This window comes from Phodopus roborovskii, unplaced genomic scaffold, assembly GCF_943737965.1.
Source record: "Phodopus roborovskii unplaced genomic scaffold, PHOROB, whole genome shotgun sequence".
Lineage (NCBI taxonomy): Eukaryota > Metazoa > Chordata > Mammalia > Rodentia > Cricetidae > Phodopus > Phodopus roborovskii.
The window spans coordinates 29710098-29734675 of record NW_026126407.1 but is presented as its reverse complement, the minus strand read 5'-3'; the positions used below and the strand labels follow the sequence as shown (position 1 = coordinate 29734675).

The following is a 24578-nucleotide window of genomic DNA, read 5'->3' as shown; positions in this document are numbered from 1 at the left end:
TTGTGTATCCAGGCTGGCCTCATAATTGCTGTGTAGCTAAGGATGATCTTGGATTTCTGACCCTTCTATCTGCTGAGTAGTGGGGTTACAAACATGAAACATCATGCATGATCTTGTGGTGCTGGGGAATTGAACCTTTGCACATGCTAGGCAAGCACTGTACCAACTGAGCCACACCTTAACCCTCCTTATTTTTATTTATCTTGAGACAATGTCTTATTGAGTTAACCAAGCTTCCCTTGAATTTGCTAGCCTCTTGCCTCAGCTCCTGAGGAGCTGTAATTAGAAGTGCACAACACCAGGCCCAGCTTCATTATATATTTTCATGGCAGTGGGGAAGATGAAATATTGTAAATGGCTCTGATGACAGAATCACTTTTGGAGATTAGAAAATAACAGTTTGGTAGATGTCATTATAGTAATTACTTCATCAGTGAATGCTGAGAGCATTGAGTAAAAGCTTTTTTGAGACTCTGGCTCTTCACATGATCCGAAAGTATTACTCTACAGATTGCTTATTAATTAATAGAAATACATTTATTTATAATAAAATCTGACAGGTACTAGTAATTCAAGTCATAAAGTTTGCCATCAGTAATAAAAGTAAAACCATCATATGCTTCCTGAAGTGATTCCCTGGAGAGAGAGGGAGGAAAGGAAGGAAGGATTACCTCATCACTCTTACCAACAATAAGAGAGCATCCATCAGGAACTGGTCAGATGAGCCCAAAAAAAAAAAGGCATTTTCAAAATATCTGCCTTAGACTCTTCAGCAAGAGCAGCACCTAGGCAGTTTGGTGGTTCACATCTGTAGTCCCATTGTTTGAGGTGGAAGCAGGAATATTAGCCATGAGGTGGTCTTTAGCTGTAGCAAGTTTTGAGGCCAGCCTGGACTATATAAAGCCTTGTCTTGAAAAACAAAAACAGCACTGGCTAGACCCAAAGACACTTTCCACCAAGCAACCTAAATTTTGTCCCTTGGGGTCTACTTGGTGGAAGGAGAGAACTAGCTCCTGCAAATTTTCCTCTCATTCCAAATGTATCATGCACACACACACACACACACACACACACACACACACACACACACACACACTCAATGAATAAATAAAATTATATATTTTCAAGTCAGTTCCATAAACAGTGAAGTAAAAATGACTAAGAAACTATTTTAGATCAACGAAAACTGTGGGACAAGATAGCCAGGGACAGTGTTCATAGCCCCTGGTTGAATAAGGCTGAATCAAAATATTTGACATAAGTTTTAGTAGAATTAATAAATTGTGAGCATCTAAAATAACCTTATTCTTAGTAGATATTGCTGAATTATTAAAGATTGAAATGTCCTGTTAGTTGTAATATGCTCTCAATTGGTCCAGCAAAAAGAAATACATGCAGAAAGGCGAAAGTGTTTCCTGTTTGCAAAACTAAACAGAGTGTGTGTAAATGTTCCCATAGTGTTGAAACTGTTCCATTTGAAAATTCTCAGAATACTAGGGCTGGAGAGCTGGCTCAGCAGTTAAGAGCACAGGCTGCTCTTCCAGAAGACCAGAGTTCAAGTCTCAGCACCCACATGGCAGCTCACAACTGTGAATAGCTCCAATTCCAGACATCTTCATACAGACATACAAGCAATCAAAATATCAATGCATATAGAATAAAAAATAATGAAGAAAAAAAGAAAAGAAACTTAGAGTAAAAAGGAGAAGAAAAGAATTGCTAATTTAAGTAGCCACACTAAGGTACTAAAAAGGATAAATTTGAGGGCTGGAGAGATAGCCCAGAAGAGTGCTTGCTGCTCTTCCAAAGGGCCTGAGTTCAATTTCCAGAACTCACATTGGACAGCTCACAATCGCCTGTAACTGGCTCCAGGGAATCCAAGACCCTCTTCTGGCCTCCACAGGTACCAGCATAAACATGGTACAGATATACAAACATATACATAAACATACAATTAAGTAATAAATATTTAATTAAAAAAATAAAATGGAGAAAATTTTAAGTAACTAAAAGCAAGGATCAAAATAGTCTTCAATTCATTGTCATCCCTATGAAATTAATACTATCTGTGGTGGTTTGAATAAGAAAATCCTCCATAGGTACATATATTTAAACACTTGGTCCCCATGGAGTACTGCCATTTGGGGATGTTTCAGAGGTGTGGCTTTGTTGGAGGAAGTATATGTGGAGGCCAGCTTTGGGAGTTTAAAGACTCCCAACATTTACTGTTGCTCTTTCAGCTTTCTGCTTACAGTTCAAGATGTAAGGCTGGAGAGATGACTCAGTTCAGAGCACATTCTGTTCAATTCAGTTCCAAGTATCCACATCAGGCCCTTCCTCTTCTCCTCAGGCAGCTCCAACTTACATGCACAAGCCCACAAAATAAACACATAATTGAAATTAAAATTAACAAGTTTTTAAAAAGAAGATGTGAGCTCTTGGCATCCAGTTCCTGCTGCCATGCCTGCTGTTTACTCTGATGCTTCCCTGCTATGATCGACTCTTCCCTCTGGACTATAAGCCAGATAATTCCTTTCTTCTGTGAGTTACCTTCATCATGGTGTTCTGTCATAGCAATAGAAAAGTAAAACATAGCTGCCTGGTTGTTGAAATGCATAGAATTCCAAAGCCATGTCTTGGTGTTGCAGAACATAGGTATGGGGATGAACTAAATATTTTTATCATTCTAGTCTAATGAATCCTCTCCTACAAATCACTGCCATTCTAATTCTGAGTTTTTCCTGAGTATTACATTTTTTTTTCTGTCATAACCCCCCCTGAATCTGGGCCAATACTCTCAAGATCTTTTATTGTTTTATTTTTAAGGTTTATTTACCCTTTTTTTCAAATATGTGTGTTTGCCTGCACCTTATATTCAAGAGCTCTGAAAGGCCAGAAGAGAGTGTCAGTTCCCCTTAGTATTGGAACTACAGTGGTTACAAGCTGCCATGTGGGTGTTGGAAACTAAGCCCCATCCTATGCAAGAGCAGCCAGTGCTCTTAACCATTGTATCATCTCTTTAGCCTCCATCCCCAAATGAGTGTCTAAACCATCTTAAGTTAGGTTCTTGGAGCCCAGCCCAGCTGTAGGTGTTGGGGAGAAAGGGTCTGCAATGCACTTTATCAGTGTCTGTAACAGATCACTGCCTTCACTCGTATTTGGATGTACTGCTGTGACTTTTTTATTTGCTCGTTTTCAGTCTCCTTTGCCAGCACTTCCCAGTCTCTTCCTTGTGCTAGGATAAGGCTATACCAAGATTCATTCTCTCTTGCCCTTCTGAGAATAGATGTACTTTTCATGTCAGTTAAGATCAGGTAATTTCCTTATCCTTTAAGAAGGAAAGTAAAAATTAAAATAAGTAAAAAAAAAAAAAAAAAAAAAAAAAAAAAACCTTGATCATGATCTATGCTCAGTGAATATTGACTGGTATTGAACTAATTAAATGTTTCTTTCCCAAACAGCTCTTCTGTTGAGATTAGTTGACTCATCCATTTAGTGTTCTGTTAAGGAAATTGTTGGATTGGTTCCTTTGGCTACCTGTGCAGCTGTCCCCACTACTTTTCCAGCTTGAGTCTTCAAGAGGGAACCTCAGAACTGATTTCTAAAACCAATTGTACTTGGTGTGATTATAAAGCAATGAGACTGATTGTCATATGTTATTTGTGGGATCCGTCTCAGTTACTTTATAGCCATACCTGGTATCCTACACCACAGATTATGCCTGTTGATCAACATTGTAAAAGCACAAACTTAAAGTTTCTAAGTGAAAATTTAAACTGGTTTAGCATTATTTTATGATTTCTTTTTAACTTACTGACCAGAGGCAGGTATTAACTTGATAACGCTAACTTTAATTTTGCAGTTTTTTTAATAGATTTTTTAAGCCAAAAAAAACTTATAAACTGCTATTCTGATAAAATGGCTAAAACAGTTTTGAATACAGTACTACATGAATATATATTTCATTGGGCTACATTTTTCCTAAAACTGTTACTGAGTTTCTGTTACATGTCATTTCAACTGCTAAACATAACAAAACATATAAAACCAAATAAATGTTTTTTTAATATTCATTGAAGGAGCCTTCAAATGGTCAAGTTTTGGGGTATTCTGCTTGCTTGTTTTTAGGGGGTATTTTATATTGGGATGCACAACCCTTCTTCATATTCATATAAGTGGTTATAATTTTCTCTTTCCCAAAATAAAATGGAAGATCTAGCCTCCAATCTTTCTCTAGGTTCTTCAGAAAAGATAGATTATAAAATTCCATGTTGCCACACTTAAGTTTCCCTTGGAAAAGGACAGTTGCTGACAGTTGATTGTGGTAGAGAAGCTTCCCTGCCTCCTTAAAATAAAGTGGAAAGCTGTTCCCAATTAGAGGACAAGGGGAATAGTGATCCATGCTGTACTTGGAGAGTAGCTGATTGTTTTGACTTATTACTGCCCCTGGAAACCGTGTAGGCAAAGGACTTAGAAAAACAACTGCACCATCCTTGTGATTAACTTATATAATTTGTATCTGTGGACAGGCCTCTGAATGGTTATTAGAAGCTGAAGGCTTTGGGTTCCATTCTGGATACTAGTCCAGAAGTTTGAAACTTGGGCCTGCTTAGAGGATTTGAGTGCACTGAGCATGGTTAAACATGGTGGGGGACTGAGACAGAATATTCAAATTTGAGGCCAGCCTGGGGAACATGAGCTGCTGTCTCCAAATTGGGTAGGGAAAATCGTGAGTTTCAGATCCAGAAGGGCTCTGGAAGGAGCTTTACTCCAGTAAATGATATTGCCATTTGGCACTTTGTTAAGTCACTCTGTAGCCAGGCATGTGTCCTAAGGCATATGCTTCTCTCTGTTCCCTGTACTAGTTTTACACACAGTCATTGCTCAGCAAAGCATATTAGAATGATTAGTGCAAGAGCCACTTATTTATACCAAAAGTGACAGCACTTTTCTCAAGATCCTTTACTGTAGAAAAGGATTTATACTGTAGACCCACCCTGATTAAGTCACAGATGGCTGGCTTCATAATGTTTCTCAATGCAGCTGCAAGGCTGTTCATGCATTGTTAGGACTACAGTTGTTACATGCCTTACCTGTTTTCTGCAGTACTGCATATGTTTCCACTTCTGTCAGTGTGCACAGCTGCAGCCTCATGTCAGCTAACCAGTGGAATCTGCAGACCTTTCTCATTAGCAGAGATTGTGATAATTTCTCTAGGGAACATATATGTATATTTATTTGATGTCTCTATGAATTTCAGATGTCTCTTGAGTCTATGTATTTGTTTTACATTACAGGCACGGGAGATATTATTGCTGTCATGATAACAGAATTGAGGGGTAAGGATATTTTGAGTTATCTGGAGAAAAACATCTCTGTACAAATGACAATAGCTGTTGGAACTCGAATGCCGCCAAAGAACTTCAGCCGTGGCTCTCTAGTCTTCGTGTCAATATCCTTTATTGTTTTGATGATTATTTCTTCAGCGTGGCTCATATTCTACTTCATTCAGAAGATCAGGTACACAAATGCTCGCGACAGGAACCAGGTGAGCTAACCAGTACTCTAACCAGCCATAATCCGTGAGAATCCTGTGGTCATGCAGCTTAAATACTTTTTTATATAATATATTTAAAAACAAAACCAACAACAACAAAATAAAAACATGTCAGGGGCAGTGGTGCACACCTCTAATCCCTGTAATTAGAGATTGAGGCCAGCTGAGCTACACCATGAGTTCCAGGCCAGTCTGAGCTAAACTTAATTTCAGTTTTAAAAGTAAAGAAGAAAGGAAAGAAAGAAAGCATTGTTTCATATAACTACAGTGTGGTTATCAAAGTCAATAAATGAGCTTTTTTTTAATATACATTTCTTGCCCCCCCACACACACACATAGGATTTCTCTGTGTAGCATTAAAGCCTGTCCTAGAACTCTCTCTGTAGACCAGGTTAGCCTTGAACTCACAGAGATCCACCTGCTGGGATCTCTTGCCATTTGGCACTTTGTTAAGTCACTCTGTAGCCAGTGCTGGGATTAAAGGCATGTGCCACCACCCTGCTTGATACATTTCTTCTACCAAGAGAGCCTATAGGCTCTCTCAGATGCTCCAGCACTGTTCAGATGTGTCCTTGATTGCAAAGAACATCCCAGGGTGTGGGTTACCTTCAGTTGTGCTATCTTTTTATTCTATTTCCTGACACTGGCATCTCAGGAAACACAGGTCCAGTGTTTTGTACTTGTCAGTGTGACATCATGGTTCCATCCAGGTTGTCTGCATTTTGTCAACATTGCCAGCTCTTTTTTTTTTTTTTTTTTTTTTTTTTTTTTTTAAGTGTTAGGGTAACCTTGCTCTGATTTATCAGAAGCAGTCATGGCATCTTGTCTAACTGTAGTAATACACAGGTCCACTGCTGTTACTGAGGGCACTGATGCCTTCAAAGCAGTCCTGTTTGGTTTGTGCTCCTGCACGTGCTTGTGTGCCTCTTTTGATTCCATCACATGCTGACTGATGAGCTTACCACAGTCAAGCTTTAAGGAAAAAGTCATTCATCTGTTGTCTCATAACCAAAGATTCCCCTAATCCTTCACCACTACTAACCTGTTCCCCATCTCTGGTGTTGTCATTTCAAGTCATTCCAAGAATGTTGTAGAGCCAGGAGGTAGTGGTGTGTACACTTGAGAGGCAGAGGCAGGCAGATCTCTATAAGTTCGATGCCAGCCTGATCTACAAAGAGCTAGTTCCAGAACAGCCAGAGCTATTCAAAGAAACCCTGTCTTGAAAAATAAAAACAAAACCAAAAAAGAATGTTGTATATAGTTTGCTTGGAGAGCTAGGCTTCTTCATCTTCATTCAGCATATTTCCCTTGACGTCCTTACAAGCTGTGTACATTGGTAACTCTTATTTTATTGGTGAATAGTATTCCATGGTGTGGATGCACTATAATTTACTTAGCCACCCACTCATTGAAGGATTGCTGAGTTATTTTCAGTTTGGGGGATTAATAAAACATCTGTGAATATTCGTGTACACATTTTTGTCTGACCATGAGTTTTCATTTCCCTGGAAGAAAAATATAACTTCTGGACACAATGTAAGTAAATATTTAGGGTTTTTTTCCTTCTTGTTGGTTTTTCAAGATAGGATTTCTCCGGCTATCCTGAAATTTACTCTGTAGACCAGGCTGGCCTCGAACTCACAGAAATCAGCCTGCCTCTGCCTTCCAAGTGCTAGAGTTAAAGGAGTGTGCCACTACTGCCTGCTGAATAGCTTATAGCTTAGGTTTCTTTTTTTAATGGCCTTTTCCAAATTTACTTCATCATTTACATTCCTGATGGCAGTGTGTGCCTAGTCCAGTTCCTCCATGTCCTGACAAAATTTGCTATAGTAACATTTCTTTTGTTATTATAATGTATATTCTCCAGTGGTCATAATTGAGCATCCTACATATGTGCATGTATGATTGTTCTATGTAAGCACATGTACACATTTGTGAAAGCCCGAGGTAAGAATTGAGTATCCTGGGGTTGTGGATGTCCCCTGCACCCAGGGTTGTGGATGCTGACGTGCAGATGTAGGTTCTTATGCTTGCAAAGCAGGCACTATGCTGACAGCCATCTCACCACCCTGATCATCTTTTCAAGTACTTCAGTGAAACATCCACTTAAGTCTCTTGCCCACCTTCTTCCCAGATTGTTTGTCTTTTACTGTTGAGGATTCTTCTTTTAATTCTTTGAGATTTTATTTCTTTATATTTTATAAGTTTGCTAAGATGCATGTCTGTTCACCACATGCATACAGTGCCCCAGGAGTCCAGAAAAGATGTCAGATTCTTTGGGGCTGGAGTTACAGGCAGTTGTGAGCCACTGTATGGGTGCTAGGAATCAAACTCAAGTTTTCTGGAAGAACAGCCAGTGCTCTTAACCACTGAGCCATCTCTCCAGCACTTTGCTGTTTAGTTTTTAGACTCTGTATATATAAACATGGTATTGCTTTATCAGATATGTGCTTTGCAGATGCTTTCTTCCTAGTCTACAGTTTGTCTATTCAACAACTTTAACAGTCTTGCAAAACAAATTGTTGTGGGATTTTCTAAATTTGATAAAAAGTTTAATTTGTATATGTTTGCTTGAAATTGTACTTTTGGTATCAATTGTAAAAAGCTCTTTGTCTCACAGATTTTTTTCTTGTTTCTAAATGTTTAAAGTATGTATTACATTTTAGAGTCAAGTCTACAGTTCATTTGTCTCAAGCTGTTTCTCTTCTAATGCAAGTAATTTGTGCTATAAATTTCTCAGAAGTGGTAAAGCTAAAGCTCTGCCTCACAGATTTTGACATGTGCTTTCATTCAGTTCTATATTTTCCTGCCTCCGGCCCCCAAGTGCCAGGATGGCAGCTGTACACCAACACACCCAGCCTTGTATATTTTTTTTCATTTGACACTTCTTCTTTAACCAGTGTATTAAGAAGTGCTTCGTTTCCAGTTGTTTAGAGTCTGCTGTGAAGTAGTGGTAATGATGACTGTTAGCTTGGGTTATGATCAGAGAAAAACTGTTTTCAGTTCTTTTCTCATTCTTAGACTGGCTTATGACCCCAGGTGTGGTTAGTCATGGTGCTTAATATATACAGAAGAACACATGTGTTCTGCCATTGGGGACATATACTAGAGATGTCAGATCAGTACACTCAGCCTGTTCCTGTGAGCAGCCAGGCTTGGGAGATCCACCCTACCACTGAGAGCAAGTGGTGCCAGATTGGAAGGAAGAATAAAGTTTTCTTTTTGGCATTCGACTAAAATAGAGGAGACAATGCTTTGGAGGCTTTCTGACAGGAGTCACTTTTTTCCAGGTGTTTTGGTTAGGACAATCAGGCTGATCTGTAGGCAGTTCTGAGCTGAAGATTTATTTTTGCTGCACATTGTTGGGAGTCAGTGAGGTGGGCAGTAAGGAAGACAGGAGAGCTGAGTACCTAGTGTCCATTCAAGGCCAAGGTGCTAGACAGCCCTTTCTCTTTCCCTGGAATGAGAATCAGTGCTGGCTTAAAAAAAAAAAAAAGAAAAAAAAAAAAAAAGAAAAAGAAAAAAGAGAGAGAGAGAGAGATTGAAGATTTGGGCTTACTATTATTAAATACCATATGAATAATAAATAAATATTATTAAATGCCATATGGGACACACCAAAAGTAGGATAATCAGGAGTTCTTCTAGAAACATTTTAATCAGAAAACCAATGGAAATCTTAGAGCTGAATGGGACACATCCAAAGGCCTTTGAGACACTCACGGTTGTCCTAGGAGTCTGGTATTTGATGATCATGCATTAATTAGCACCCTCAGTGGGCCTGTATGTGATGAAGGAGTAAAAACTTGCCATCTGGCACCATCCACAAAGGGCGCTTGTTTCCTAGCATTTGTTGAGGCTCCTTTCAAAGCATCCCTCTCCAGATGACACTCTAGTGGAAAGTGATGTTCTGACCTTTTTTTCCTCCTTCCGTTTTCCCTAAGGTTGAGAAATGCTTGATGAAATTTTTATGTGGCTTAAAAAGCTTAGCTTATTAAAGTTTAATGTGAAGGTGGCAGCATCTCAACCGATTGGAACCTTAGACTATTTTTAAAAAAGAAGAAGCCTGAACTATTAGCAAGAAAAAAACTGAGTTGAATGGAAAACAGATTTTCCTCACAAAATTCTGTCTTGATACTGTTGTTTCTACAGAACATGCTGCTTAGGATGGCCACACACTGTAAATAACTTGACCAACATAGGGTAGTAGTTATACTGCAGCTCATTCCACATGTCATTTGAAAATGAAATGGTTCACCTTTGAGTTTACTGCTGAAAAACTGTCAAAATACTTAAATATTGTGTGGATACCAAAACAATATGTAAATATAGACCTATTTATTGTATGTATGCACACACACACACACACACACACACCCTACATGCATGTGGAGGTCAGAAGACAACTGTCAGGAGTTGGTTCTCTCCTCCACCATGGGTTCTAGGGATTGAACTCATCATCAGGCTTGTACAACAAGCACCTTTATCCACTAACTCACCAGCCCAACTTAGACCTTTGAATCATTCAGTGATAGTTATTTTATACCAAATGGTAGATGTCTGGTACTTTTATATTGAAAGGGTTCATGAAGATTTTTTGAGAGATGTAAATTTTTAAGAACAATTCCTTGATTAATATTGTACCTTTGTATTAGACCTTTAGTCATTGTGACAGAATAACTGATACAAACAAGGGATGACAGATTTTTGGCTCACAGCTTCAGAGGTTTAAGTCCATGCCACCAGGTTCCATTGTCTCTGGGCCTGTGACAAAGAGGAAACATGGAAGAAGGGCATGGCAAGGGAAAGCTACTCACATGGTAGCAATCAGGAAGCAAAGAGGAGAGACAGGGCATGGGCAAGTTACCCTTCAAGTCAGGTGTAGTGGTATACATGTTTAGAGATTAAAGAAGCAAATATTCAATGTTATTTTTGTCTACATAGTGAGTTTGAGAAAAGGGAAAAAGATACCCTTCAACTCCTAGTGGCCTGCTTCCTCAATTAGGCCCTGCCTTCTCCAGTCTCACTATCTCCAAATGATCTGTTCAGATTCTGTTCCATCAGTGGACTGATTAAACAACCGATTAGGTCAAAGCCTTAATAACCTCATCCTTTGTAGAGCTGCATCCATCATAGGCACCCAGCAGTGTGTGGTACTAATTTTCTAGACATCTCTTAATCCACTTAAGTTGTCAAGATTAAACAGCAATCTTTAATCCTAAAGCAGTCAAATTTGATTCCTAAAGCAATAAAATAAAATTGTTATTTTAATGTTGAAGAATAAGCCAGATAATAATTTTTTCCCACAAGCAAACAGCCTCCAAAGTTTAAAATACCTTCTTGGGAAATTTTCTTTAAAAATGCACGTAAAGTATCTAAACTTTTAAATACTTTAATAATACTTGATTTAATATATACGTGTGTGTGTCTGTCTATGTGTGTGTCTGTCTGTCTGTGTGTCTGTGTGTTTGTGTCTGTGTGCTGTGTGTGTGTATAGCAAAAATAAATCTTCAGGTCACAACTGCATACAGGATCAGCCTGATTGTCCTAACCAAAACACCTAGAAAAGAGGGACTCCTGTCAGAAAGCCTCCAAAGCATTGTCTCCTCTATTTTAGTCAAATGCCAAAAAGAAAATTTTATTCTTCCTTCCAATCTGGCACCACTTGCTCTCAGTGGTAGGGTGGATCTCCCAAGCCTGGCTGCTCACAGGAACAGGCTGAATGTACTGATCTGACATCTCTAGTATATGTCCCCAATGGCAGAACACACATGTCCTTCTGTATATATTAAGCACCATGATTTAACACCATCTGTGTACACACACACACACACACACACACACACACACACAGAGAGAGAGAGAGAGAGAGAGAGAGAGAGTATTCTTGGTTTTGTAAATGCTTCATGGCTACTGAAATAACCTTTTGTTGCCTGATTTTACCTTAGATGAGTATCAAATCAAGAATGCATTGCATGCCTGATATAGAAATATACTGAATTAAGCTAGATGTATGTGGTGGCACATGTTTAATTCCAGCACTCAAGAGGCAGAGGCTCTTTGAGTCTGAAGCAAGCATGATCTACAAATCTAGTTTCAGGAATGCACTGGCTGCATAGGGAAACCCTGTTGTGAAAAAAACAAACATACATACATATGTACGTACATACATACTGAATTTCCCTGCATCGGGAAAGCTAATAATGCTTTGCACTTAACACTGTTAATCTTTGAAATGACAGGTTTTACCAATTTCTAAAGTGGGGTAGATGGAAATAATGTATATATTGTAAAGATTTTTCTCCAGTGAAAGATTCTATGGTTAAAAAAAAAGACATATTTTAGCATTTTAAGAAGGTAGAATGAATTTTGTTTTTCATGTTTCTTTGAGGATTAACAATTTCTGAAGAACTGGGAAAGGATATAATTTGAGCTAAATAGTTATTATTTTGTTGTTTTAGATACTGCAAATACTTAGATACCTTTTTCCTGACTCCTTCTAATGATCAGTTTATGTAAATAACTAATAATACTTTCCATGGAGAGACTTTGTACCTTCTAAATGCTATGCAAGAGCTTAAGATTTAAATTTTTCTGCTTTTAAGATGGGGGTATTTTGAAGACATTGATTGTAAATCCTTATGATTTAGCAAAGAGCCTGCCTGGCATGGTGCAAACAGAGAATGAGCCTCTGATCTCCTGAGAAGACACAGACAGGTGCCACCCAGGTGCTGTGGGGTAGAATTCCTGTTTGGAAGCAGTGATATGGCTCTTGGTGAATCATAGACTCTTCACAGAGCAGGTAGTAACGTTCAAGCTGAATTTCATTTCAAAGAATGAAAAAAGGCTTCATCAGACAATCTGAAGGGAAATTTCAGGCAAGTGAATAAATTCCATAGAAAAAAAGAACAGTTGAATACTGGAACATTAGGAATGGAGAGAAGGGAAACAGGGCCTGTCAACCAGTTAAATGGATAAATTAACTACAATGGAGTTGAATCACAGGCTGAGGAGTTTGGGCTTTGTTCTCTAAGAAGTAAAGGATCAACCAAAGTTTTCTAAAGGTACAATAATGCTGAATTTTTCCCTGCTAAGGATGGTATTGACTGTATTCTGGAGACAGAGGCAGGAAGATCAGGAGTTTAAGGCCAGCCTGATCTGCATGAGACCCTCTCTTAAAAAACGAAGAAAAAGAAAAGAAACCTTTTTCCTGGTAGGAGAAGCCTTAAAGGAAAAAATGAAGAGCAAAGGCAGAAAGTTAGTAAAGCAGATGTATAAAGGTTGGGGAGCAATCAGGGCATGGGGAGAGAGTTTCTAGGAAAAAAAAAAATCAGACACAAGAAATAGTGAATAAAAGATGCAGAAAGGATAGTTTGAATTGAATAAAGAGCAAATTAGATTCATAGTCCCTGGATTTCACCAATGTTTCAAAGAGAAGACCTGACTATGTGCTGATACAACCCTAATTCTACACCTATGGGTAAGATCTAATGACTGGAAACCCTGATAGTTTGTCAGAGTAAGCTTTCCTCAAAACACAGTGATCCTACATGAATCCCTGTTATATTACATAGTGTGAGTTGTTTCAGGCTGGTCAGTGGGTAGTCACTTGCCACCAAACCTGACAGCCTGAGTTGCCTTGGTCGAGGAGAGGACAGATTTCCAAAAGTTGTCCTCTGACTTCCACACATATGCCATGATGAATGAGTGCATGCATATGTATACACACCCACATATACTCACACAACAAATAAATAAATGTTTTAAGAAATTAAATAGTATGGGTTGCTTTAAATTGTGTCCTACAAATTTAAATAACTTTTGATATTTTGCATTCAAGTACAGAAGTGGCTCAGCAGTTAAAGAGTTTTTGCTGTACAAGCAAGAGGACTGGAGCTTAGCACCTACTTGAAAGCCAGGTGTGAGCTCCTGTATCCTGGTAACCCAAACATGGTCAGAGATAGGCAGATCCCAAGTGCACAGTAGCCAGCAAGCCTACCCAAAATGGTGAGGCCCAGGTCCAGAGAGGAACGTTGTCTCAAGGTGGAGAGCAAGAGGAAAGGTTCCTATTGTCATTCATCCTCTGACCTCCACACATACATACATACATACATATACAGCCACATCTGCACACGTAAATGTACCATACATAAGTTACATAAGTGATAAATAAGTAAAATGAATAAAGTGCTAAAATGAAATGTATATAATCCTTAAAATGATACTCAGCCTCCTTCATAGGTTAGATATATGATAAGACCATATTGAAATAACATTTCTTATTGCTCCATTTGCCAAAGAAATCTAAAATGTCATGGTGTGCTTTCTTGACAAGGTTGTAGAGAAAACAGGTACTCGTACAGGATGATAATAGTTCTTGTAAGGAGGCAATTTATAATACCTAATACAATTATATAAGTGATTATCCTTTGTCTTAACCTCTCATCAGACTAGTAGTCTAACCTGATGATAAATTTACAGATGATAAAAATGGTAGCATTACCAGGTGTTGGTAGCTCACACCTTTAATCACACTTGGGAGACAAAGGCAGGCAGATATGAATTCCAAGCCAGCCTGGTCTACAGAGCAAGTTTCAGGACAGCCAGGACTACATAAAGAAACCCTGTCTTGGAAAAAAAAAAAACAACAGCAACAACTAATGGTAGCTGTACTAGTCTGTTTCTTTTAATGTTGTTTATGATAGCAAGACTTGAAATGATCAAATGTTCACCAGTAGACACCTGGTTGCTAAAGTAGTGCTCTACACAGCCCATACTGAGTGCTTGGATTCATCTACAGCTATACATGTGAAGGGAGTGCTGACAGTCTCTCTGTGCTTCTGTGAAGCAAGATATGCACTTGTAAGTAGAGGAGGGTTATGAAATTGCATTCATATATATATATGGATATATAACACATATGTATCTACTTAACACACACACACACACATATATATACACACATATATATATGTTTATTTTCAAAATGAAACAATATAAGAATAAAGCAACAATATTATTTGGGGAGGAAAGGAAATGGGATAAAGGAAGCTCAAAGTTAAGCTTCCTGTACTTCATTTTATGGTTTTAGAATCACATGTTTTACATAATGTTTTAATTGCTAGAATAAATGGGATTCCAGCTATTTGTAGTCCAACTACTCAGGAGAGAGGCAGGAGGGTTGCTTTGTGTCTTAAGTTTGAAACCAGGTCAACCTGGGAAACACAAATTAATAAGTAAAAATTAAAAGTAAAAATAAATGTAAACAACTATTTGAGATGGTGGCACAATTGCAATGAAAGGTTATTTTCAGAGACTCTGTTAATGTAGTATTTTTATTCATTCATTTATTCATTCTTTGGAAATTTCATGCAATTTATTCTGAACATATTCACCTAATTCCTCCCAGATCCACCCACCAACTTCCAACATCCTGTCTCTTTAAATAACCCTGTAATCCAGTTTGTGATAGATATAGAGCCATCCATCAGGGCATGCTTGACCTGCCAGGGACCACATCCCTGACTCTCCTCCCCCAGAAGTCATCAGCTTGTCAGTACCTCCTCAGCTAGTGGGGGCTCATGAAATCTGCTTGTAGGTGGATTTTTTTTTGGGGGGGTCAAGACCATCAGCTCCCAAATAATGACTTAGAGACTTATTGTTAACTATGAAAGCTCAGCTGATGGCTTGGGCTTTTTCTAACTAGCTATTATAACTTAAATTAACCCATTTCTATTAATTTAATTTCTGTCTTGTAACTTTATTACCTCATCTCCGTATTGCCCATTCTGCTTGCTCAACATTCCCTGGCATCTCCACCCTTCTCCTTCCCAGCATCATTTGTAACTGGAAATCCTGCATAGCTATTGGTCATTCAGCTTTTTAGTAAAACAATCAGAGTGACACATCTTCTCATTGTACAAAAAGATTATTTTGTAACATTTTCCCCTTTATATCTAAATAAAAAGGAAAGGTCTTAACTCTAACACAGGAGAACTATATACAGTAAGAACAATTATCAGGTATTGTCTAAATTAAAAGGAAAGATACTAACTTTAACAAATGAAACTATATTCAGTAAGAGTAATTATTAAGTAAAAATTGTATTCATAATGTCTAGTCCATTTTTATTTGGCATATTTTGAGAAAATACTTTTACTATCTATCTAATCTTAATGAATTTAAAGTTTTATATCTAAAACATTTTTATTAGGGAGATACTAATGAAAGCCTATCAGGATGCTTAAAGTGTGTGTGTGTGTGTGTGTGTGTGTGTGTGTGTGTGTGTGTGTGTGTGTGCATGCGCGTGTGTTTTAAAAACAGAAAATGACAACTACTGGTGTGGATACAAGGAATGTAACTGTGGTACATTGCCAATAGATAAATAAATTGATGTTTCCACTATGGAAACACAGATGATAATATCTAAAAATGATAGGCATTAGCAGGAATTTAATATATTTATAGCAGCATAATTCACATTAGTCAAAAAGTAGAGGCAGCTCCAGAGTTTATCTGTACATGAATAGTTGAATAAAATGTGATATGAACCAGGCATGATGGTGTATGCACCTGCTAAGCTTAGGCAGAGGTTGTCAAATGTGATACCAGCATGGGGTATGTAGCAATAGCCTTTGCCAAGAAAATTTGTATATACATACAGTAGAATATCATTTACCTTCAGAAAGGAAGGGAATTCTGAGGCATGCTACCACAGCAGTGAACCTTGGAAAATACTACTCAAAACTGTGATTCCTCTTCTATAAGCTACCTAGAATATCAAAATCATAATACTAAGTATCAAGAGCTAAGCTACCTAGAATATCAAAATCATAATACTAATTATCAAGAGCTGTATGAGTGAATTTGGATATACTGCCACAAATACACTTAATTCACTGAGCCACATACTTAAAAGGGATTAAAGTGGTAAATTTAATGCTACATACATGATAACCATAATTTTTAATTCTTAAAAAAATCTGAAATGGGCAGCAGTGGTGGTACACACCTTTAATCCTAGCACTTGGGAGTTAGAGGCAGGTAGATCTTTGTGAGTTCAAGGCCAGCCTGGTTCACAGGACAGCCAAGGCTATACACAGAAATCTTGTCTCAAAAAAGAAAAAAAAATCCGAAATATGGTTATAGTGTATTACTGAGTTTATAAAATTTGTATAAGTGTAAGGGATGGCAAAAATAACACAAAAGACAAGAGGAAGAAATAATGGGGTACTAGCAGCATGGTGGATCACACCCAGGATCTCAGGAACCAGGAGGCTGAAGCCAAATGATAAATTTAGGCCAGGTTGATGTACTTATAAGTTTTAAATCAGCCAGCCTAGAACATAGAGTGAGACCTTGTTTCAAAACAGGTTGCAGAGAGACAGAGAACTATATATATTTTTATGTAGTGGCATAACTGTGGTTAAAGATGTATGCATTAACCCTAAAGCAGCCACTAAAATAATAAGACAAAGAGTTACATAATCGAATTTATCAAAATGGCTCAGCTCATAAAGAACTGCTATACAAGCCTGATGACCTGAGTTCAGTCTCAGAACCCACATATCAAAAGTAGATCTGACTCTTTCACACTGTTCTCCTACCTTCACAGAAGTTTGTGTATACATACATAAATTAATTAATGTAAAAAAATTTAACACTTCTAATTGTACCCAACAGAGGAGGTGACATGGACACGTGGAGTAGGAAGCAAGTTCCAGGTGAAACAATTTACAGATAAAAGATCTAATAATCCTGGAATCTGGAATACTTGGTGCAAACATGTCATTCAAAAGCAGAGATTAAGATAATGGATTTCACAAAAAAGCAAGACCCATCTATGTGCTGCTTCCAAAACTGCTCAGACAGGTGGTTGTGGTGCATGCCTTTAATCCCAGCACGGGAGGAGATGCAGACAGAACTCTGTGAATTTGAGGTCAGCCTGGTCTACAGAGCAAGTTCCAGGACAGCAAGGGCTGTTACAGAGAGAAACTCTGTCTTGTAAAACCAAATATGTGTTTATGTATGTACAGTGTATATATTATATGTACCAATATATAATATAATATAAAAATGCATGGGACTAAGGAAGTATTTCAGGAGGATGATGCTTGTATAAATAAGTGTTAAAATAGGTTAAAAAAAAAAAAAAAAGACTGAAACAAGCCATACCTTAGTAACACAAATTAAAATAAACTTTTAAGTGGTTACATTAATGCCAGAGTAAATTTCAGAGCACAGCTGTCTCTGGGAATTTAAGTTATTTCTTAATAAAGCAATCATTTAAACAAGAAGACATCACAATCTTAAATGCCTAGTAACAAAGCTTTATAAACGGAGGCAAGAACTGCTGGCCTGCCATCTCAGTCACTGAAGCATACACAGCCTGAGAGCAGCTAGTGTAGAAGAGACTTATATAGCCAGCTGATGGAGCCAGGTGAACATTGATAGAGAACTTCATTCAACAAGAGCAAAACACATTCTTTTGACATACATTCTAGGCCATAGAACCAAGGAGTCAAGTTTACACAGGATATAATATGTCCACTGACCACTTGAAATTAAATAAATCAGTAGCAGAAAAATCTCAAGAACCCCTAAATATGTGAATATTAACCCATGGTCTTAGGAAGTCAAACAAGAAAAAATAAAACATTTGAACTGAATGAAGCACAAAACAGTCCATCAGAATTGGACTAACGTCTCTAAAGCAGTGCATGAAAATAAACTGTGAGCTCTAGCCATGGACTTTCAACGTGTTTTTAAATGAATATAACATGTACCCCTTAAATGAGCAGTTTAAGCCCATTATATCTCTACAAGCTGGTTTTTTGTTTGTTTTCAAGTATGATAGATGGGACTCAGGCTAAAGAGACTTGAAAAACATAGCAAGTAAATAACATTTAGACTTTATATTCTGGTTCATACAAACCAGCTACCAGCAGTACCATCAAACAAAAGCCCCTGTCAGAGATGGAAAAATGAAGATTAGATGATGTGACAAGTTGATATCCTTACAATACAGGGGGGGGGTTGTTAAATGAAATTACAAGCAAAATATTGATAGTTAAAGCTGGGTGTTATATACAAAGATATTCAGTAAATTATTTTATTTTGATTTTTAATTTTCTCCTAATGTCCTCCTGTTTTTCTTTTAAATCCTAACAATACAATGTGAGGTCTCCCTTGGTTTTTTTTTTTTTTTTTTTTTTTTTTTTTTTTTCCCTCCCTACTCCTTCAGCCCTCTGCTCAGTTTAAAATCTAATTGTATTTAGAATGGCTGTCTGAGACAGTCTCAGTTTGTGTCTGTTATCCAGTGTGAGCTCAGACTCACAAAACATTCTGATTCTTTTGTACAGAATCCCATCCTGTCCTTAACTCCTTCCTAGGTCCTCCTTGCTTAGTTTCCCAAGAGTTAGCTCTGGCATCACTTCCTCAGCACCTTCTTCTTCCCTATTCCTAACCCATCACTCATCACCACATAAAATGTATTCCTTTAGAAATCCCCTAAGTTCAGAAGTCTCCTTAAGGCTGGGATACAGGTTCACTGTCATGTCATCATTGTGTTGTTGATGTCCAGCATTGCTGTTTGTGACTGGCGATGTTGGATAAGTAAAATTTTAGAAATTACCTGAGTTAATCCTAGACAAGCAAACACCCTTCTCTAAGATCACAGAGAATAATGAGAGCTGAACCAGGGGTAGATATGTCACTGTGTCTATTCTCAGTGCTATCATGAGAATTTAGTGGGACTTTTTTGGTTTCTTTCACTAAGACAGTTTATATCCCCAGCAGTGCTTATTGGCAGAGCACACTGGGAAAGCTCATAGGGCAAGAGTGGCAGTGCTAGGGGATGGGGCAGCACGGGTGGCATCACACAGAATCAAACCGAAGGGGATGAACAAGTATTGTTCTCTCCAAATACACTTTTTATTCAGCTAGAAAGAAGAATCTATGGTATAGCTGCCAGTGTTTAAAATATGTATTGCTTTTCCAGAATCCACTTATATGACAGAAGTAGTCTAGGATAATAGAGACATCATATCTTTAATTATTTAAAATAAAGATCATATGCTCACTTCAGCATCAGGTACTAAAATGAGGACCATTATTCATAAATCTTCCATTTAATGTCTTTTTATTTTTTGTTTTCTTAGCGTCGTCTTGGAGATGCAGCCAAGAAAGCCATCAGTAAATTGACAACTAGAACAGTGAAAAAGGGTGATAAGGTACAGTAATGAAATTACTTTCTTCTTTGAAATCTCGTTCATGCTTTGCCTTCAGCTAGTCTTCAGCTTTCCTGAACTTCAGGTACTCTTGCTGTTAGCAGCGTCAGTGACTACTCACAGTTAACACTGCTTGTTCTCTGTAGTTTTCTTCTGTGACAGGTAAGCACACATCTTCCAGGAGTTCTGAGACAATTTGCACATAGAATAGCCAAGAGAAGTACATTTTCTTCTGTTTCTTAGGACTGCTGCATCTGTTTTGGGTTTTGTTTCTTCTCAGTTAAGACCTGCCTGAAGACCTTCATTTCTAGGGAATTTCAGTTAACAAGGGCTTCATAACAGTTGGACCTAAAGGGGACCAAGTAAAAGAGATGGCAACAAATAGCAGAGCTGAAACCTTTCTTCACAATTCCCTAGTCAGAGCTCAAGTGCCAAATGGCATTTTAGTATTAGTTTCTTTATTCAGCATATTCAAACTTTCCAAGTTTGAATTATTTTTTTTAAAAAAAAAAAAGAAATCTCAAAGGGGAAAAACAAAACAAAAGCAAAAACAAACAAAGAAAAAAAAACACAAGACAATCTAGCACCCCACACCCAGTGCCAGTATTTTATCGGAGAGCTCTGAAAGGAGGATTTTGTGTGACTATTTTCTGTCTTGCCACATTCTTTCCTTCAACATTTTTACTCCTGTGCCTGTGAATGCTGGAGCTGGTTGCCCTCGGCACAGCTGCAGGGGTACGGACGTTCACACTGGGTGTCACTGCACACTAAGGAAAGGGCACTTGCAGAAAGCAAGCTTGCATCAAGACAGCTGCACTTAACCCTAGACCAGTTCCTGGTACACATGCTTTTTTTGGCTTGGCCAACTGCTATTAATTAGAAAATCCCTGGATTCCGTACAACCTCTTTATCTTCTTCTACCTACCTCCTCAGTACTAAATAACCTTTCCTATAATTATGAAAGCTAGCACACTTTTTTGTATCCCTTGCACCTGCCAACCATGTGGCAATGGCTTAGGCTATTGGCATACTTTAAGACAACGCTAGGGGAACCTAGAGGGTGAAGGAAGTCTATTAACCTGGTGACCAAATAACTGGTTGTTTTTTCCTGATTCTTGATAAATACTCAATATTGAGTTAAACTGGAAACTGTGGGAAGCCACGCTGGCCACGTTGGCTTCGTCAGGCTTTGCCACGTCAGCTTGTTTATTGTTCTTGTATCCTAATTGTCTGCGCATGCCTAATCGTCTGCCCATGAACATTGTGACATTATCCTAAGATGGCTGCTCACCTATCCCGATTGGGTGATGCACAATCGTCCGATGAGACCTAAGCCAATCAGATGACGCTGCATGTCCACATCATCATGAGTATATAAGCTTGGCGCTCCGTAGGGTCGGGGTCCTTCTCCTTCTCTTTTTCAGTCTTTCTCTCTTTCAGCTTGGAGCTCCCAATAAAGTGTGCTTGAGAAGAATCCTGTTGTTGTCGTTCTTCCCGCTGGCGGGACGGGTGCAACAGGAAACTACCCAAGTCTGATCAGAGTGCAATTTCCATACTTGAGTTAGGACTATTATAACATAGGAGTCTACTAGGTACTCCCCATCATATGTAGCTGTGTTTTAGGAATTGATTGGCTGCATGAGCCTCTTGATAAGGATCTTAATATTTTAGATTGTAACAATGAAACCTATTGAGCCTAGGTAGTAATAGAGGGATTGGGGTAGACACATGATAATCCAAGGTGATCTGCTGTGAATTGTGAGAAAAAAATAGAGTTCTGGCTTATTCTAAGGCATATTATAAATAGAATTAGTATAGATTGTATGGTTGGTTGATATGTAATTTGGGTCACCCTACTTAATCAAATGAAAAGTTACTACTTTTAGTTCCTTTCCCTTTGTAGCCATCTGCTTACCTTAGCATTGTTCCTAGCTGAGTTGTAACTCTTGTGTGCTCACGCTCAGCTCCTGTGCTTTTTGTTTCAGGAAACAGACCCAGACTTTGATCACTGTGCAGTCTGCATAGAGAGCTATAAGCAGAATGATGTTGTTCGGATTCTCCCTTGCAAGTATGTCAGATTTCTTTCTTTGAAAGGAATGGTATTGATGTCTGTATGTCTCCCTTCTGGAGTAGGTATCTACTTGCTCCTCAAAGACACCTGACTATAGCTCTCCTGACAGGTCAAGACCCGAATGCTGATGGGAGATCATGGGCAACTCTGACCAATGTCCCTCCCAAGAATTGTTTGCATATGTCTGTAAGAAACACATGACAAACTAGGCATGGTGTCCCACACCTTTCATCCAGCACTTGAGAGGCAGAGATAGGCAGGTGGATCTCTTAGTTCAAGGCCAACTTGGTCTACAAACCAAATTCCAGGACACCCAGGGATATACAGAGAAACCCTGTTTAAAACAAACAGCCCAACAGTGGTGGCACACACCTTTAATCCCAGCACTTGGGAGGCAGAGGCAGGCGGATCTCTGTGAGTTTGAGACCAACCTGGTCTACAAGAGCTAGTTCCAGGACAGCCTCAACCACAGAGAAACCCTGTCTCAAAAAACCAAAAACAAACAAACACATGACAACATCCAGGCACATTATAAACTTAAGAGTTTGTATTCAATGATCCTCCTGGGTTAGGTAGAAAACTTGTCTAACATGTCCCAGGTTAGGGGTTTGATTCCTAGTACAGACAAAAAAGACAGAACAAAATACTTTTTGTTTCTTTCCATCTCAAATTAGAGTTCATTACAAAGCCCTCCCATGGTCCTCCACCTCGTCTACCTGGCTCTGGATTCCACTGTGCTAAACACCTGAATTATGCAGAATGGGGGACTGCTGTTTGCTTTGTAGCTGCTCTGAGACAGTACACTCCCTTGCAGGTTACATTTCTGTCTCCTCTGATCCTGCCAAGGAGCATTTTGTCTTATTATACATACCGGCTAGTTTTTCATTTGGTGGCAGTACCTGACATGGCTACTGAAGAAGGGGGTTGTTTTGCAGTCTTGGAAGCTCTCTGTGTAACATCCAGTGGGCCCTCTGGTGATTGTGATAGCAGCATACATAGTGGGAGTCCATGCAGAAGCAAGGGACAGGCCAGCTACACTTGCTGCTTTTGTCATAACCTCACGAGAACCATTTTTTTGTTTTTGTTTTATTTTGTTTTGTTCTCGATTTTTAATCCTGGATTTCCAGAAGAATGCTGTATACAGAAATAGAAATTCAAGATTCTGAGGCAATCATTCCAAGTCTGTGTTACATAAAGGAAAATCTTACCAAACTCAATGTAAGAAGCCCTTCTTCCAGTTATTTAAAATCCAAACATGTGAGTGAGGCTGAAGGAAGTACATTTACGAAGCAAGTCGGGAGAAGGGTTGGTGAGGTGCATCAGAAAGCCGAGCCAGCAAGTGCCTGCTTTCACCAGGAAGAAGCTGAGAACTAAATTTCTTGTCTTCCTATACCTGTCCAGGAACCCTAGACCCAGCTGGTACCTAAAGCAGACGGGGGAAAGTCATTCACTGTTATTAAAATGAAAGTGTCTTCCTCAAGGGAGTCTGATCCTAAAATAGAGGACTCTGGGTTGCTTGCTCTCATTCTTGCCATCCCTAAAGTTTTGACTTTTCCAAGTTCATTCTGAGCACGCTCCCACTCTCTCTCCCTTTTTCTCCCTCCCTCCCCCCCCTCTCTCCCTCCCATCTCTTAATCTCTCACTCTCCAATTTAACTCAGAGCTTTCTCAACCAACTGTCAGATCAATGAGTGATTTTTTTTTTTAAGTCTGAGTGATTTTGATACCGCAGAGTCACACTCTCCACTGAGGTCAATGCAGCTGAAATAAGACAGTTGCTTCTTGGCCTTGGTGTTTGTGCGCTGCTTTTACAGCGTACAGATGTTGCCGTGCTTCGGGGAATGTCTCTGCGCTCCAGTTGCAGTCTTGCCCCTCACTGTCTTGCCATTATCTTACTTTATGCGAGGTGTGCTGCACTGGCTGTGTCAGTTCTCCCTGTGGCTTCAAAGTCACTCTCTCTTCAGTCTCGGTAAGTTGACCCTTTCTCTAGATTACAGTGTTTAGCCTTCTCAGAACATGTTGTCCCCTCACCTTAACAACGCTATCATCCTCGGGCGGGTGCAGTAAAAAATAACCTTTCCCATTGAGCAACCTTTTGTGACAACCTTGACCTATACAGGGTTTCTCAGTCTTATTTCCAGCCAGTGACTCTCTAGTACTGTAGTGTTTCTGTTCCGTGTCTTTCTACCTGGAACACCCCTCCTTTCTTTCATCTGTATGTTCTTTGAGCCTGAGCCTTCCCTGGATTTCTCCATCTCTTATGGCTTGGTACTTTTGCCCTTCACTGTCTTCCACCTGGTCTTTGAACATACTAGACAGACAGAGTTCCACCCCTGGCTAGATACCAAGTGCTAAGCAGAACCTTCCTCCTGTCCTGGTTGGCCCTCCCTGTTCATCACAGCAGTATCTCCTTAAACACTGCCTTTACCCCATTGTTCTCATTCTCAGCCAAGTGAACTTGACCATCGACTTCATAGAGAGAATAGTTATTGCATTTCCCTGAGCTTTCTATCACCAGGTCCCCAGCATGTCTGCCTCTACACCCTCCTTGGCACCTCCTAGCATGGAGGAGATAGCTCAGCACTGGTCTGATGCTATTTCTACCCGGGTCTTTGCCTGCCAGCTCTTTTCCTTTCTATGAGACCTTGATCTATTGTCTGTCTGTTCCCTTGGCTTTGTTCTGTCTGTCTTTGCTCATCAGCATTTAATCATACTCAAGCCTT

The 24578-nt window shown here is 39.0% G+C and overlaps 1 protein-coding gene across 3 annotated transcripts in view; it reads left to right on the top strand.

Annotated features, from left to right (window-relative positions):
* The window catches only part of Rnf130 (ring finger protein 130), a 107982-nt gene that overhangs the window by 41795 nt on the left and 41609 nt on the right, over window positions 1-24578 (top strand). For all 3 annotated transcript variants that reach the window (XM_051180824.1, XM_051180825.1, XM_051180823.1), the window contains exons 3-5: window positions 5298-5548; window positions 19717-19788; window positions 21771-21853. In XM_051180824.1, coding sequence (XP_051036781.1) covers window positions 5298-5548; window positions 19717-19788; window positions 21771-21853 — 406 coding nt within the window. The remainder of the gene's footprint in view (window positions 1-5297; window positions 5549-19716; window positions 19789-21770; window positions 21854-24578) is intronic.